Consider the following 12,070-nt stretch of genomic DNA (forward strand, 5'->3'; position numbering starts at 1 on the left):
AAAGATGTGAAAACTTTGGATGGAGTGGAAACCACCAAACCTTACAACGTTTCCTCTGTGCACCACCAACGGCACCGGAGTCCTCCCAGCATCCTCAATGGCGTTCTGTCTTAAAAATAGAGGTTACTGCCCCCTTTTCGGAGAGTTGTTCGGACCGCGTTTGACGACAGGGAATGTCCGCCCACAGAAATACCTCTCGTAAATCCCGTTATACAATGGCACTCCACTATCGCCTGCCATAGGGTAGGGGCGTGCGCGAGGCACACTGGTAGAGTTACGGACCGGTGTCGCGGGTCGCCCATCAACCTTTTGCACTCTTCCTTACCTTATTTCTCCCTGCTTCAACTTCTAAAAGAACAAGCTTCCAATGGGACTCCATTTTTCCTGAGTTGGACCCCTGATGGATCACACGGTCCAACTTACGCAAAAGCTGGAGAGGGAGGTAGGCCTTACGTTTGTAAATACACCTTCGAATAAACGACATGGAAATTCGTTGGTTAAAAAAAATACTCAGTCAAAACTTTGGTCAAATACAACTGTATTGTACATTTTATGTGGCGGTAACACACGTTTTCATTGAAGGCAAGAATACAGCACATTGGGTTTCATGTATTTTTTCTTGTAAACCGGGATAGTGGGGAAGGGTCCTTACGCGTTGACATCATGATTTTTTTTTTAGTAATTCTACATAATCGGGGGAAATAATTATACATGCATAAAGTTAAAATGCATGATATGTATCTTTGTTTTTTGTTAGAATTATTTTTAACATTGTTAATATTTCATGTTTTATTGTTTTTTTTTAAACTGATCTCAATCCTTTTTTTTTGTCTTTAAATTTTGTAAATTTTTTTTCTTTGGATTACGTTTTTTCATTTACACTGTACAATTTTGGCTTTACAATTACTAATTATATTTTAATTATAATTGATTGCGATAAAATTAAGGGTTGGGTCAAGTGTAAAACGCAAGCAATTAAAGTTAATTATAAATTAACTGCTCAAATTAATTAATTTTAGAATTAAATTTAACATTATCGGTGCTTTAACAACTAGAAAAAAGAATTTTTTGTACTTTTTTTTAATTATATCGTAAAATTGTGGCTAATTTAATTAATTTTAAATTAATTAATTAATCAATATAATGTACAAAAAGAGCACCTTATATTTAATATAATTAATACGAGCTAATTTGTGGTTTGACGGAAATAAATACTTAGTTTTTTTAATTATTAAAATTCCAACTTTTTATAATAATTTAAAAATTAAGGTTTTCATTATCGTTAAAAACCTTAATTATTTTTTTTGGGCATTTGTTTTTATTAAGATTTTATTTAATTAATTTATCAACGATTTATCATACAATCACAACGGCTGATTGTGCAATTGGGGAAATATGCTTGATTAAAAATGTCATTTAAAAATTAAACAATTATTTAATTTAATTTAATGTGCGCTGTACAAATAATATTCTAATGTTTTTTTGTTGTTTTTTTTTAGGTGCACGATGATTCATTTTTGTAGGTCTAATTTTTAACATTAACAGACTTTTTTCGTTTACTTTTTAAAATTAACTAATATTTAATAATATTTTTGTTTTTTTGGGTCATTTAAATGGAGATTCGGTTCGTTATTAAATTCTATTGTGACCTTTTTTTCGGATTTATAATATATATATATATTTGTGGTCGATTTATATTTCAACCAATCACGAACGAGGTAGTTCAAAAATTAGGTTTATGGTTTCGTTATTATAACAATTTCTAATCATCAATTCATTGTCCGTTAACTATTCAACCCAATCAATCATATATGCCTTTCTTTAGACCACAAATCACCTTAAATACTGCCAATGTACGGTTCATTTTAATCTAACCAATCAGAATGAGTCTTTCTACAGCTTCATACCAACCAGGAGTAAATCAAATTAGGAGTAAGCAACTTTATCGCTAAACAATAAGACGCGGCGGCGGGGGGCGGGGATAATAGGAGAGTTGTTGTTCTAGATCGATTCGATTGGCTCAGAGGTTAGAGGTTATTTTGAATTCGGTGTTAGACTGGGTCGAAATATTTTAAAGGGATGGACATAAGCCGAAGTATTTCAAAATTAAATAAAACCAGACTTTGGGTTTTCCTAATGACACTAAAGTTCCTTACTCCTAGGATTGATACAGTTTGTTACCCTAAATAATTGGTTTATAACGCCATCTTCTGTGATTTGTGAGAATCAGCCAATTTTTTCTTAAAAAAATGCACCGCCATCTTGAAAACCGTTAAAACTCTACGCACGCCTTCCCTTCGTTTAGTTAACCAACCTTTACTTCCAAAATATGGGGATTATAATTATCATAATATATACATACATATTATATATATTTAAATTGAAAAATTAAGATTCATTTAGGGTTAATTAATTAATTAATTTAATAGCTGCACGGCTATATTTTAAAATCTATAGTAACGGATTTGTCGGATAGATGGTGTATTAATCGTTATCACAGCTAAAGAATATATTTATATATTTTTTTGTTATATCATTTGTTTGTTTTTTCTTTGAAAAATAAAAATTAATTAAAAACTACTAAACACTCAATATAATAACAATCAGCACGGGAAAAATTGTTTACTTGATGCTACCTTGACCTTTGTTTGTTTGTTTGTTGGAAATATTATTTATTTTTTTTTGGCTAATATTAGTTTATCGTCTGGAACCTCCGATTTATTTGTATGTTTACTTCTTGCTTCGACTAGAATTTGAAACATTCTTACTTGGTTACTTTCATCTTGTGGTAATGTTTGTTTGTTAGTTTGTTTGCATTGTTGATTGCTATAGACCCATCCCATGGCGCCGATTTATATCTTCTTGTCTATGACGTGTGGATTTTGTAAGTGGAAATCTTTGATTTTACGAAAATGTTCATCAGATATCGCTAGTGAATGCTACAACATTTTCTATCTTTTTTCTCCGATTGTCAGCAAGAATCTCTCTGTTAACGAGAAACAAGATGGCCCCGGAGTCAATTATGCTTTTCCAACCATTAAAGCGCGCCTCATCGTGAAATCTTTTAAATTTTATACTAATTAATCTAATTAAATTTATATTTAAAATTAACCTAATTTCGTTAAAGAGACACAACTTCTTCATACTTAAATTAACAATAGAAGTTAAGTTATCTCCGAAACATGGGGGTAATATTAAATAGGGTATATCTCGTCTCCCTCACGGTGAAATCTTTTAAAATTTACACTAATTAATCTAATTAAATTGATCTTTAAAATGAACCTAATTTCGTTAAAGAGACACAATTCCTTCATACTTAAATTAAATATAGAAATTAGAATGAAAGTATGTTATCTCCGAAACATGGGGGTTATATAAAATAGGGTATATCTCGTCTCCCTCACGGTGAAATCTTTTAAAATTTGCACTAATTAATCTAATTAAATTGATCTTTAAAATGAACCTAATTTCGTTAAAGAGACACAACTTCTTCATACTTAAATTAACTATAGAAGTTAAGTTATCTCCGAAACATGGGGGTAATATAAAATAGGGTATATCTCGTCTCCCTCACGGTGAAATCTTTTAAAATTTGCACTAATTAATCTAATTAAAATGATCTTTAAAATGAACCTAATTTCGTTAAAGAGACACAACTCCTTCATACTTAAATTAACTATAGAAGTTAAAAGGAAAAGTACGTTATCTCCGAAACATGGGGGTAATATAAACAACTCAAAGTGGTTAAAAATGTAACTACCTTACAAAATCGGCTTAACTATCAAAATTATTATTATTAAATAAATTAAACACAAATTAAGTGAGTTTTCGACTTACTGGAGGTGTTGATTTCGTGGAAGAGCTATCCTCTTCGTGAATGGTCTCCATTTCACCTTGATCCGAACCTTCCTCAATCAATGGTTCCTCATCGTCAATTTCATCTTGCGTGTCTTCGACGCAAACGGCTCCACCATCATCCTCAACCGTTTCAGCGGGAGAACTCTTGGAAGCATTGTTCTCCTCTTTTAAAATGGCGATCCAATGTTCGTAGTTCTCTTGCAAATGCATCGTTTGTAAACACACAACCTTTCTCGGTCTTAACTGCCTGCTGGGCCTTCGTAGTTTCGTCACATCAGCTTCAAGAGTAAAGGGGAATTTAACAAACTGAACAACGAGAACAAGAACAACAACGAGAACAAGAACAACGACAACAACAACAACAACGACAACAACAACAACAACGACAACAACAAGAACAACGACAACAACAAGAACAACGACAACAACAAGAACAACGACAACAACAAGAACAACGACAACAACAAGAACAACGACAACAACAAGAACAACGACAACAACAAGAACAACGACAACAACAAGAACAACGACAACAACAAGAACAACGACAACAACAAGAACAACGACAACAACAAGAACAACGACAACAACAAGAACAACGACAACAACAAGAACAACTACAACAAGAACAACTACAACAAGAACAACGACAACAAGAACAACTACAACAGGAACAACGACAACAAGAACAACGACAGCAATTACAACAAGAACACGACAAAAACAAAAATTACATCAAGAACAACGACAAAAACAAACAATTACTCACCGGAAGGCGCTTCGGCTTCATTTTCAACTAACTCGTCATCAGTGTCTTTAGTGTCCGATGTTGCTCCTGATTTTTCAACGTCAGGCATAACTGTTAAAATAATATTCGTTATTTAATAAAAAATCTAACCTAAAAAGAATTCGACCAATCGCGTATGTGTAAGTGGTTCTAGGTAGCAGACGCCATTAACCCTTAGTATATTAAAGAATAATTGTAAATAATGATTTAAGGCTTACCAGAATCACCTTCTTCGTCACTATCTCCGCTATCGACCCAATGACCAGGGAGTAGTCCGGACTCCCCGTAAGCGTTGCAAAGTGGCGCGACCAAATGATTTATGAATGATTCTTGGAGTTTGGCGAGTTGCGGATAACGTCGGTCCATAAACGGGGAGATGGGAAGACCTAACGCCGCCTCCTCGTCTCCCTAATTAAACAACACAATAATTAAACTTAAAACATTTTCAAATTAACTAACCCAAGAACTTTATAACTCTAAACACGACCAGTGAAGGAGAAATTTGTTTTTCCCAACCATGCAAATTAGCCTAAATTATGCAGCGAGCTTAAGCCTAAATTATGCAGTGAGCTTAGGGGGAATACATTATTTACTTCCCCCATGCTCAAGTGTAGACTAGTCTCTCATTAACCAGAGACAAACTTATAGAACATATCTTATAAACTTATGGTCTTAACCCCTTTATATATCAACCAAACGATACTGTTGACCACGCCCCCCTTTTAATTTAACTGCAGTCGTAACAAAAAGGCTTACTTGTTCGTAGAATTCTTCGGCTATCCTATATGTCCACTGAACATGAATATCGTGTCTTTTGCAAGGTCCGTTGATATCCGCGAGTTTAATGCACATTTGCATAAGTAGCATACGATCAGATTCGCACAGCCAATCAACGCCCGGCGCGTCATCGTCGTTGGCTTTTGCGTTAAATTCCGCTAGAATCTCAAAGTGTCGTTTTAAGTCCGTAGCTAAGATGCACTCAATGACGAGAAACCGGAAGCGCTTAAATTCGGCTTTGTCCAAATGACACAACCAATTAAATTCGGGTCTGGATAGGAAGAGACTCCACGCTGCCGCCGCGTGATGGTTTTCGAGAACTGATCGGTCATTGTACAACACGGCCTGAGAAGATAGTATAAAGGTATTATTGTAACACCAGAAGGGGATAATAGCAGAAGGGTGACACTCTGTATCCTCTTAATACTTCAGTTATGTAATATGATTCTTCCCAGGCGAGGGAACACCCTTTTTGTTAATTTTCTCACCCGCTAACCAAACTTAATTAAGATGGGCATGCATCGCACCGTGTTGGGGTGAATTCTATAACTTTTCGATGGTACTAAATCCCCATTCAAAAATCAACCAGGCACAAACCTCCCTCATCTTGACGTGGGACTAAAATTAATCCACAAGCGCATGCATGCGCCTTGGCAAATAGTTAAGCGCAAATAAACATAGCAGGGATAAATATAATTTTAGAAGTAGGAATGGAGAACAGAGTAATGTGGGCGCGCGTCAAAGTCGCGGACCTCCTTCCACGGGACGAAGGGAAGGGTATGAAAGAAGAGGCGGGTCGTAGCGACAGAGGTAAAATGGAATTACGTATTTTTCGCCGTCCCCGTCAGCAACGTCATCAAAACTTAGGGTTTAAGTGAGCGGCCAATAAGATAATTTAAACTTTTCGTTACGTGTTGGAGGGAGGGGCTCTATACAGGGTGGTCTTTGAGTCGGACTGAAGTAAATAGTAACCGTTCTCCATTCCTACTTCTAAAATTAAATCTATCCCTGAATATAGTAACCTTGCTATAATAAATGTTAAGGGATGTTGTGGGAAGAATCATGTTACAATTACTAATTACCCCGCTTTGTGGTACGTACACTTATCACGAAGAGAAGTATTATATAACTAGTATCAAATTGAAATAGAAATAATAGAATATGAGCTTGTGAACTTACTTGTGGAGCGTAAGTCGAGACCAAGAAGGCGTTAGTCCTTCCCGGATGATCGTAGTCGTGCATGGCGGCCGCGGTAAAAAGCGCCATTAATTCCAGAGCGGGAAAATTGGCACCCATAATCCCGTAGCTTTCCTCTGCAATAAATCGGCACCTTCGTTGGAAGGTAGGGCTACTACATGCACCACAGCAATCATCGTCTGTTCAAAAAACAATTGAAAGGGGGAGGAGGTGGGAGAAACGGGACGAAGAAGAAACACAACAACAACAACGAAAACAACAACAAACACAAAAAACAAAGCTACTGTTAGAGCAGAATCAAAAAGAGTTATAAACACGTTCAGGGGGCGGCGCTTTCGATCTGGCTCATGCGCACAAATCGTGTGAGAGAGAGCTCTTGCTTTTCGTGTCGTGAGTGAGTGAGTGAATGAGTAAGGGTTGGTTGTGAGGGACAACAACTACCTACTACTACTATCATCGACAACTACAACGACTAGTACGTCATGCAAAAGTGTTATTCTTACCCGTCATTGTCTTGTGTAGAGGCGAGTCGGTGGAATCAGTGGGCATCTGAGTAAAACCTGGAATTGGCTGAGATGAAAGGTAGTAAACACCGTGTAGGACATCAGCCGCGTGCATTCTGTTGTGATCTGAATGGTGTTTCATAAATCGCTATTTAAACTAAGTAAGAAGTACTTAATGCTTTAATATTGCAAGGTTGCCACAAATTGTAATGTTTTTCAGATTCTAATTTCTTTTCAATGACTTTTAAAGGTTTTCCCTTACTTTTCTCCCTTTTTACAAATTCCCTTATTCTTTCGGACGCTCTTTTAATCCCTTGACCCTTTTGACCTATTTCTTAAATTCCCTGACCCTCTTGACCTGTTACGTAATTTTCACTCTCCCTGACCCTTTTGACCTATTTTTTAAATCCCTGACATTTCCTTGACCCTTATGACCTATTTCTTAAACTCCCGACATCTCCCTGACCCTTTTGATCCTTTTTCCAAATCCCCGACATCTCCCTGACCCTTTTGATCCTTTTCCCAAATCCCTGACATCTCCCTGACCCTTTTGATCCTTTTCCCAAATCCCTGACATCTCCCTGACCCTCTTGACCTGTTACGTAATTTTCACTCTCCCTGACCCTTTTGACCTATTTTTTAAATCCCTGACATTTCCTTGACCCTTTTGACCTATTTCCCAAACCCCTGACATCTCCCTGACCCTTTTGATCCTTTTTCCAAATCCCCGACATCTCCCTGACCCTTTTGATCCTTTTCCCAAATCCCCGACATCTCCCTGACCCTTTTGACCCATTTCTTAAATCCCTGGCACCTCCCCGACCCTTTTGACCTATTTCTTAAATCTCCGACATCTCCCTGACCCTTTTGACCCCTTTCTAAACATCCTCTGACTCTTCCATCTTGTTCTAAGGCGTGTGGCAACCCCGAACTTAACTCTGAACTGACATGGTTTGTCTCTATATCCCGTTTCTAATGCGTGGAAGTAGTTAAGGAATTCTTGCAATGGAATTTTAAAGGATTCAAATAATCCAACTTCTCGAAAGACTCGGTAGCACATCTGTGGAATGGCCAAGGGCTAATTAAGTTTTCGTTGTACAATAAACTGATCCAAGGTAATGCATTTATTACCTGACTAAGTATTCGGTCCCCTGATCTATTACTAAGCTCGAAAATGGGATAATCCCAATCGTTTATTCTATTGAGCAGTGGATCTACCGCTAACGTTTCGGGATTGTAATGAAGACCATCAACCATGAATCCAGGACCTTCGTAGGCGATGATAGATGACGCGATAACCTCACCCTAAGTTTGCAATAAAGATTAATAACGTATTAAAGAAATTATTACGATACAATCACAAAGTTTTTGTGGTATTTTCTATAAATACATTCTGTTATATCAGGAATGCATAAAGCTACTAGGAATCATCGTCGCGTGTTAATTTATACTCGGGTTTTCTGAGCCTCACAATATCAACAAAGCTATCTCAGAAGCCTTAGTGTGACGTCATTCATGCTATTTTACCATAGAACCAAAGCGATACCACTGAAAAAGTGAGCCCCTGACGTTTTACCCGGCACTGACGTCACAACTGAGATAGCTCTATAGCAACGCGTAGCTAGATAGATTACAAATGCGCAAGGTAAAATTCGTCATACGTAATGATTAGTCTAGCAGGTCCTCCCACAAAATTCGCCTAAATACGTTAAGTGAAAATGGCTACAGATTCCTTTTACTTGTATGTATTCCTCGTTTGATATTACTTAAACTTAAGTTCGCGTACTTATTGGAACTATATATGAAAAAAACTGAAGTCTTACCTGATTATAAATATCTCTATAAGCATCACTCTTATCGTCTTTAACTTCGGCAAGTTCTTGTATGGTGGCGCTCTCACTACTAACCGCGGCGGCACAAGATACAGTATCTTTGGCACTAGAAACGGCTGCACCATTGCTGCCTAGCCTAGTCCTCGCGCCGCACAGACTACACCGCGTTCCAGCTATCATTTCACCCGTTAAGGGTCCCGTTCGACCACCGACAGTTTGTACCCCCATGGACTTGGGTCCCGAGGCGGTCACTCGATGAGGTCGACCAATCATAGATGGTGCACCGGCCAAATCGTCACCCGTTGTTCCCGCATCGTTGTTGTCGCTGCCGCTAGGAGAGTCGTTGCTACTCTCGTAATCCGAGGTGATGTTTAACCTTCGGATGGTTGAGAGTGGCGGAGGTGGTGCTGGAGGTAGAGGGTGTAATGGGTCACCATCCCGAGATTCGTCTTCCGTCGTTTCGGCGTCACCTTCTCCACCGTCACCGTCTTCCTCGTGCCTTGTTGACTATAAATTAATAAAGTAAATTAAATTACATAGTGACCTTCAACTCAAGGTCATGAGGACCAGAAATAAGTATTAGCCTAACTGTCTTAAAAAGTAAGAAGAGACTCGTACCGTTACATGAGGACTGGAATGTTCATTTCCATTTTTGGCTCTTTGGGCCTTGTCGTGCATAACCGCTAGGGCTTCAACATCGGATGAAGTTAGTGGGTGCAAACTGCAAACTGTCTTGCGTTCCCTGCTAGATTTACGGTGAACAGCGCCGGATGGAATGGCCGTTGTCGAATAAGAACGCCTCTCCTTGTTAGAATGCTCGTTGACGTTGTAGCAATTGGACTGATAATGATAATGGTGATTATGATGATTGTTGTTGTTATTATTATTTATGTTGTTATTGTTAATGGTAGTTGCTGGTAGATGACTGAAAAAAAACAAGTTTGATAAACATTAGAAATTACAGAAAAAAAAATCGTGTGAAAACCAGCCATAATTTAGAAAGATAAAAGTAAACCCAATCGTTTTCCAGCCCTAAAGAGCGCAAAACGAAAAATCAATCAATTTTGACAGCGACAACTTATCTTGATATTAAAATAACATTACAAATAACTTTCAAGTTAAGTTGTCGCGATTTAAATTTCTTGGCGTTAGGTTAAGGTTACACTATAACTTACTTGGGTGACGGTGTCCGATTATTAGTACCATTATTGGCACCAGGTGGCCCAGAGGTTACCGGCGAGACGGAAGTATTATTAGTGGAAGGGACATGAGTGCGTTCGGTTCCACCTCCCCCGCCTTCGGAAGAATGACGGAAACTAGTACTCCTCTTTCGAACTGGTTCCGGTTCCAGTGTTGGCATACCCGTAGCTGAAGTCGTAGTTGTCCAGGTACTTGTGCTCATGCGCCTTAGTAAACTCGGTGGCAAATTACGGCGCAAACGCTGCTTATAAAAAATGGTAGGATATTATGGTTTAAGTCAAATCCGTAAACCAGGAGGCACATATCTATGATTATAAGAAGGCGTACTGGACATACACTTATAGAAGGCATGATAACCTTATGATAATTACCTTGGGAAGAGCTGAAGGCCTTTCGCCGGTATATGGAATCTCTTCAGTGTCTGACCCTGAATTAAAATCGGCCAATGATACGGCGACGCTAGCGCCACCTGGTCGCGAACGACCATGACCACCAGTGTGATTTGGGGGAGAAAGAAGACTGGCAAGGGCCCGAAGGCCAGTGAGTACATGAGGGGGTAGACTGGGATCTGCCAACATATCGGTCACCAGGCCGTGGGCTTCGGACAAGAGGGCAACATCAACTGTTGAACTAGAACTCTGAAATGACATAAAGTTAAATAAAATCAATTAAAATTTAGGTAAAAAAATACAAGATTATAATATACAGTTATAGAAAACCCTTCTGTCGTAAGGTTTTTGAGGTTCACAAAAAATGACACCCTTTTGAGCTGAACGATCTTTTAGGATGTTAAATGTTTTATAATTCCTTTTTTCAACAAAAATTAGACCTTGAAAACTAAAGCGCTTATTATCTGACGCACACTCATTACGTTACTAATTAATATCAACCGCGAAAAGTGACGTAGAGGGCGCTGTAGTCGAAACTAACGAACAAGCTCTCTAATAGAGATGGTATATCAAATATGCTTAAGTTATTGTACATACTTCCCATGATAATAATCATTAACTTCTGTCTAGAGACACATCTTCTTTATCCCACCTATATATAAAAAATACCCACAATTCTAGGTTATTTCCAGCACCATTCTTATTCCCATAAGACTTCTGGTTCAATTCCCACCACTATGCACACAAGCTAGTCTTCACGCCATCTGTAATCGATATTTCCAACTAATTTCTACCAAAAAAGAGGAGGATAAAATGATCTCTACGACACTCAGACAAAAAGAATCCCATAAAAAAGACAAGAAAAGATAAAAGACAAAAAGTTGAGGCTAAAAGCTGTCTAGGAGCTTTTTTTCTTGGTACAATGCAAGGGTTAAGGCTACTACTACCACCACCATCTATCGGATAACCTTAGACCCTCAGGCTCAACATAGGCTTGACCTGAAAGTCCGAAGCCTACAGAAAAAAAAGACCTCAGGATGCATTGAAGAAAAACTGAGCTAACGTCAACCTAACTTCACAGTGTTAGTTGTTAAACAATCCCCTTTTGGTTGTACTATCAAGTTAAGTTGGTGATAATACGCCTTATAGGCTTTAGTATCGTCGATTTATCCTGGGATCCGTGTGTGTGTTTGGAGTCTTGATATTGATTAACGGGTTCATGTAGTACCAACCAACGTCAAAAAGGTTGTGGATATAGCTTAGCTATAATTCTCGCTTTGGCCTGGCAGAGTACGTAATTAATGACGTCACTAGGGACAATGCCACTCCTAGAGGCGGTGGCGAGAAGTAAGGGTAACCATAGGGAATTTCACGACACTGCAATCATATCCTTTCCAACTTGTCCAGATATAAAATGATACCAGAGGCAATAGATATAACCAGGGATACATACAGATAATTGGAATAGTTGCGTTTCCTTATCTCCCTTGTAAATTTCTATGAACTCGGGTTTTGTGGGCCTCTTTC

General features: G+C 38.2%; 1 protein-coding gene across 6 annotated transcripts in view; it reads right to left on the bottom strand.

The window, feature by feature from the left end:
• Nucleotides 1-521: 521 nt before the first annotated feature.
• The window catches only part of LOC149615736 (cGMP-inhibited 3',5'-cyclic phosphodiesterase 3A-like), a 77,434-nt gene continuing 65,885 nt past the window's right edge, over nucleotides 522-12,070 (bottom strand). For 4 of the 6 annotated variants that reach the window (XM_089856049.1, XM_089856054.1, XM_089856052.1 and 1 more), the window contains 13 exons: nucleotides 10,526-10,792; nucleotides 10,130-10,395; nucleotides 9,573-9,879; nucleotides 8,946-9,461; nucleotides 8,254-8,427; nucleotides 8,071-8,200; nucleotides 7,123-7,248; nucleotides 6,602-6,798; nucleotides 5,402-5,767; nucleotides 4,864-5,053; nucleotides 4,628-4,717; nucleotides 3,838-4,136; nucleotides 522-2,986 (listed from right to left, as the gene is read on the bottom strand). In XM_089856049.1, the coding sequence (XP_089712175.1) occupies nucleotides 2,972-2,986; nucleotides 3,838-4,136; nucleotides 4,628-4,717; nucleotides 4,864-5,053; nucleotides 5,402-5,767; nucleotides 6,602-6,798; nucleotides 7,123-7,248; nucleotides 8,071-8,200; nucleotides 8,254-8,427; nucleotides 8,946-9,461; nucleotides 9,573-9,879; nucleotides 10,130-10,395; nucleotides 10,526-10,792 (2,943 nt within the window). In that variant the 3' untranslated portion in view covers nucleotides 522-2,971. The remainder of the gene's footprint in view (nucleotides 2,987-3,837; nucleotides 4,137-4,627; nucleotides 4,718-4,863; nucleotides 5,054-5,401; nucleotides 5,768-6,601; nucleotides 6,799-7,122; nucleotides 7,249-8,070; nucleotides 8,201-8,253; nucleotides 8,428-8,945; nucleotides 9,462-9,572; nucleotides 9,880-10,129; nucleotides 10,396-10,525; nucleotides 10,793-12,070) is intronic. The other 2 variants (XM_089856051.1, XM_089856050.1) reach the window with 2 other exon arrangements.

Source organism: Phalangium opilio, unplaced genomic scaffold (assembly GCF_054372755.1).
Source record: "Phalangium opilio isolate 3A_F unplaced genomic scaffold, DU_Popi_V2 ptg000217l_1, whole genome shotgun sequence".
Lineage (NCBI taxonomy): Eukaryota > Metazoa > Arthropoda > Arachnida > Opiliones > Phalangiidae > Phalangium > Phalangium opilio.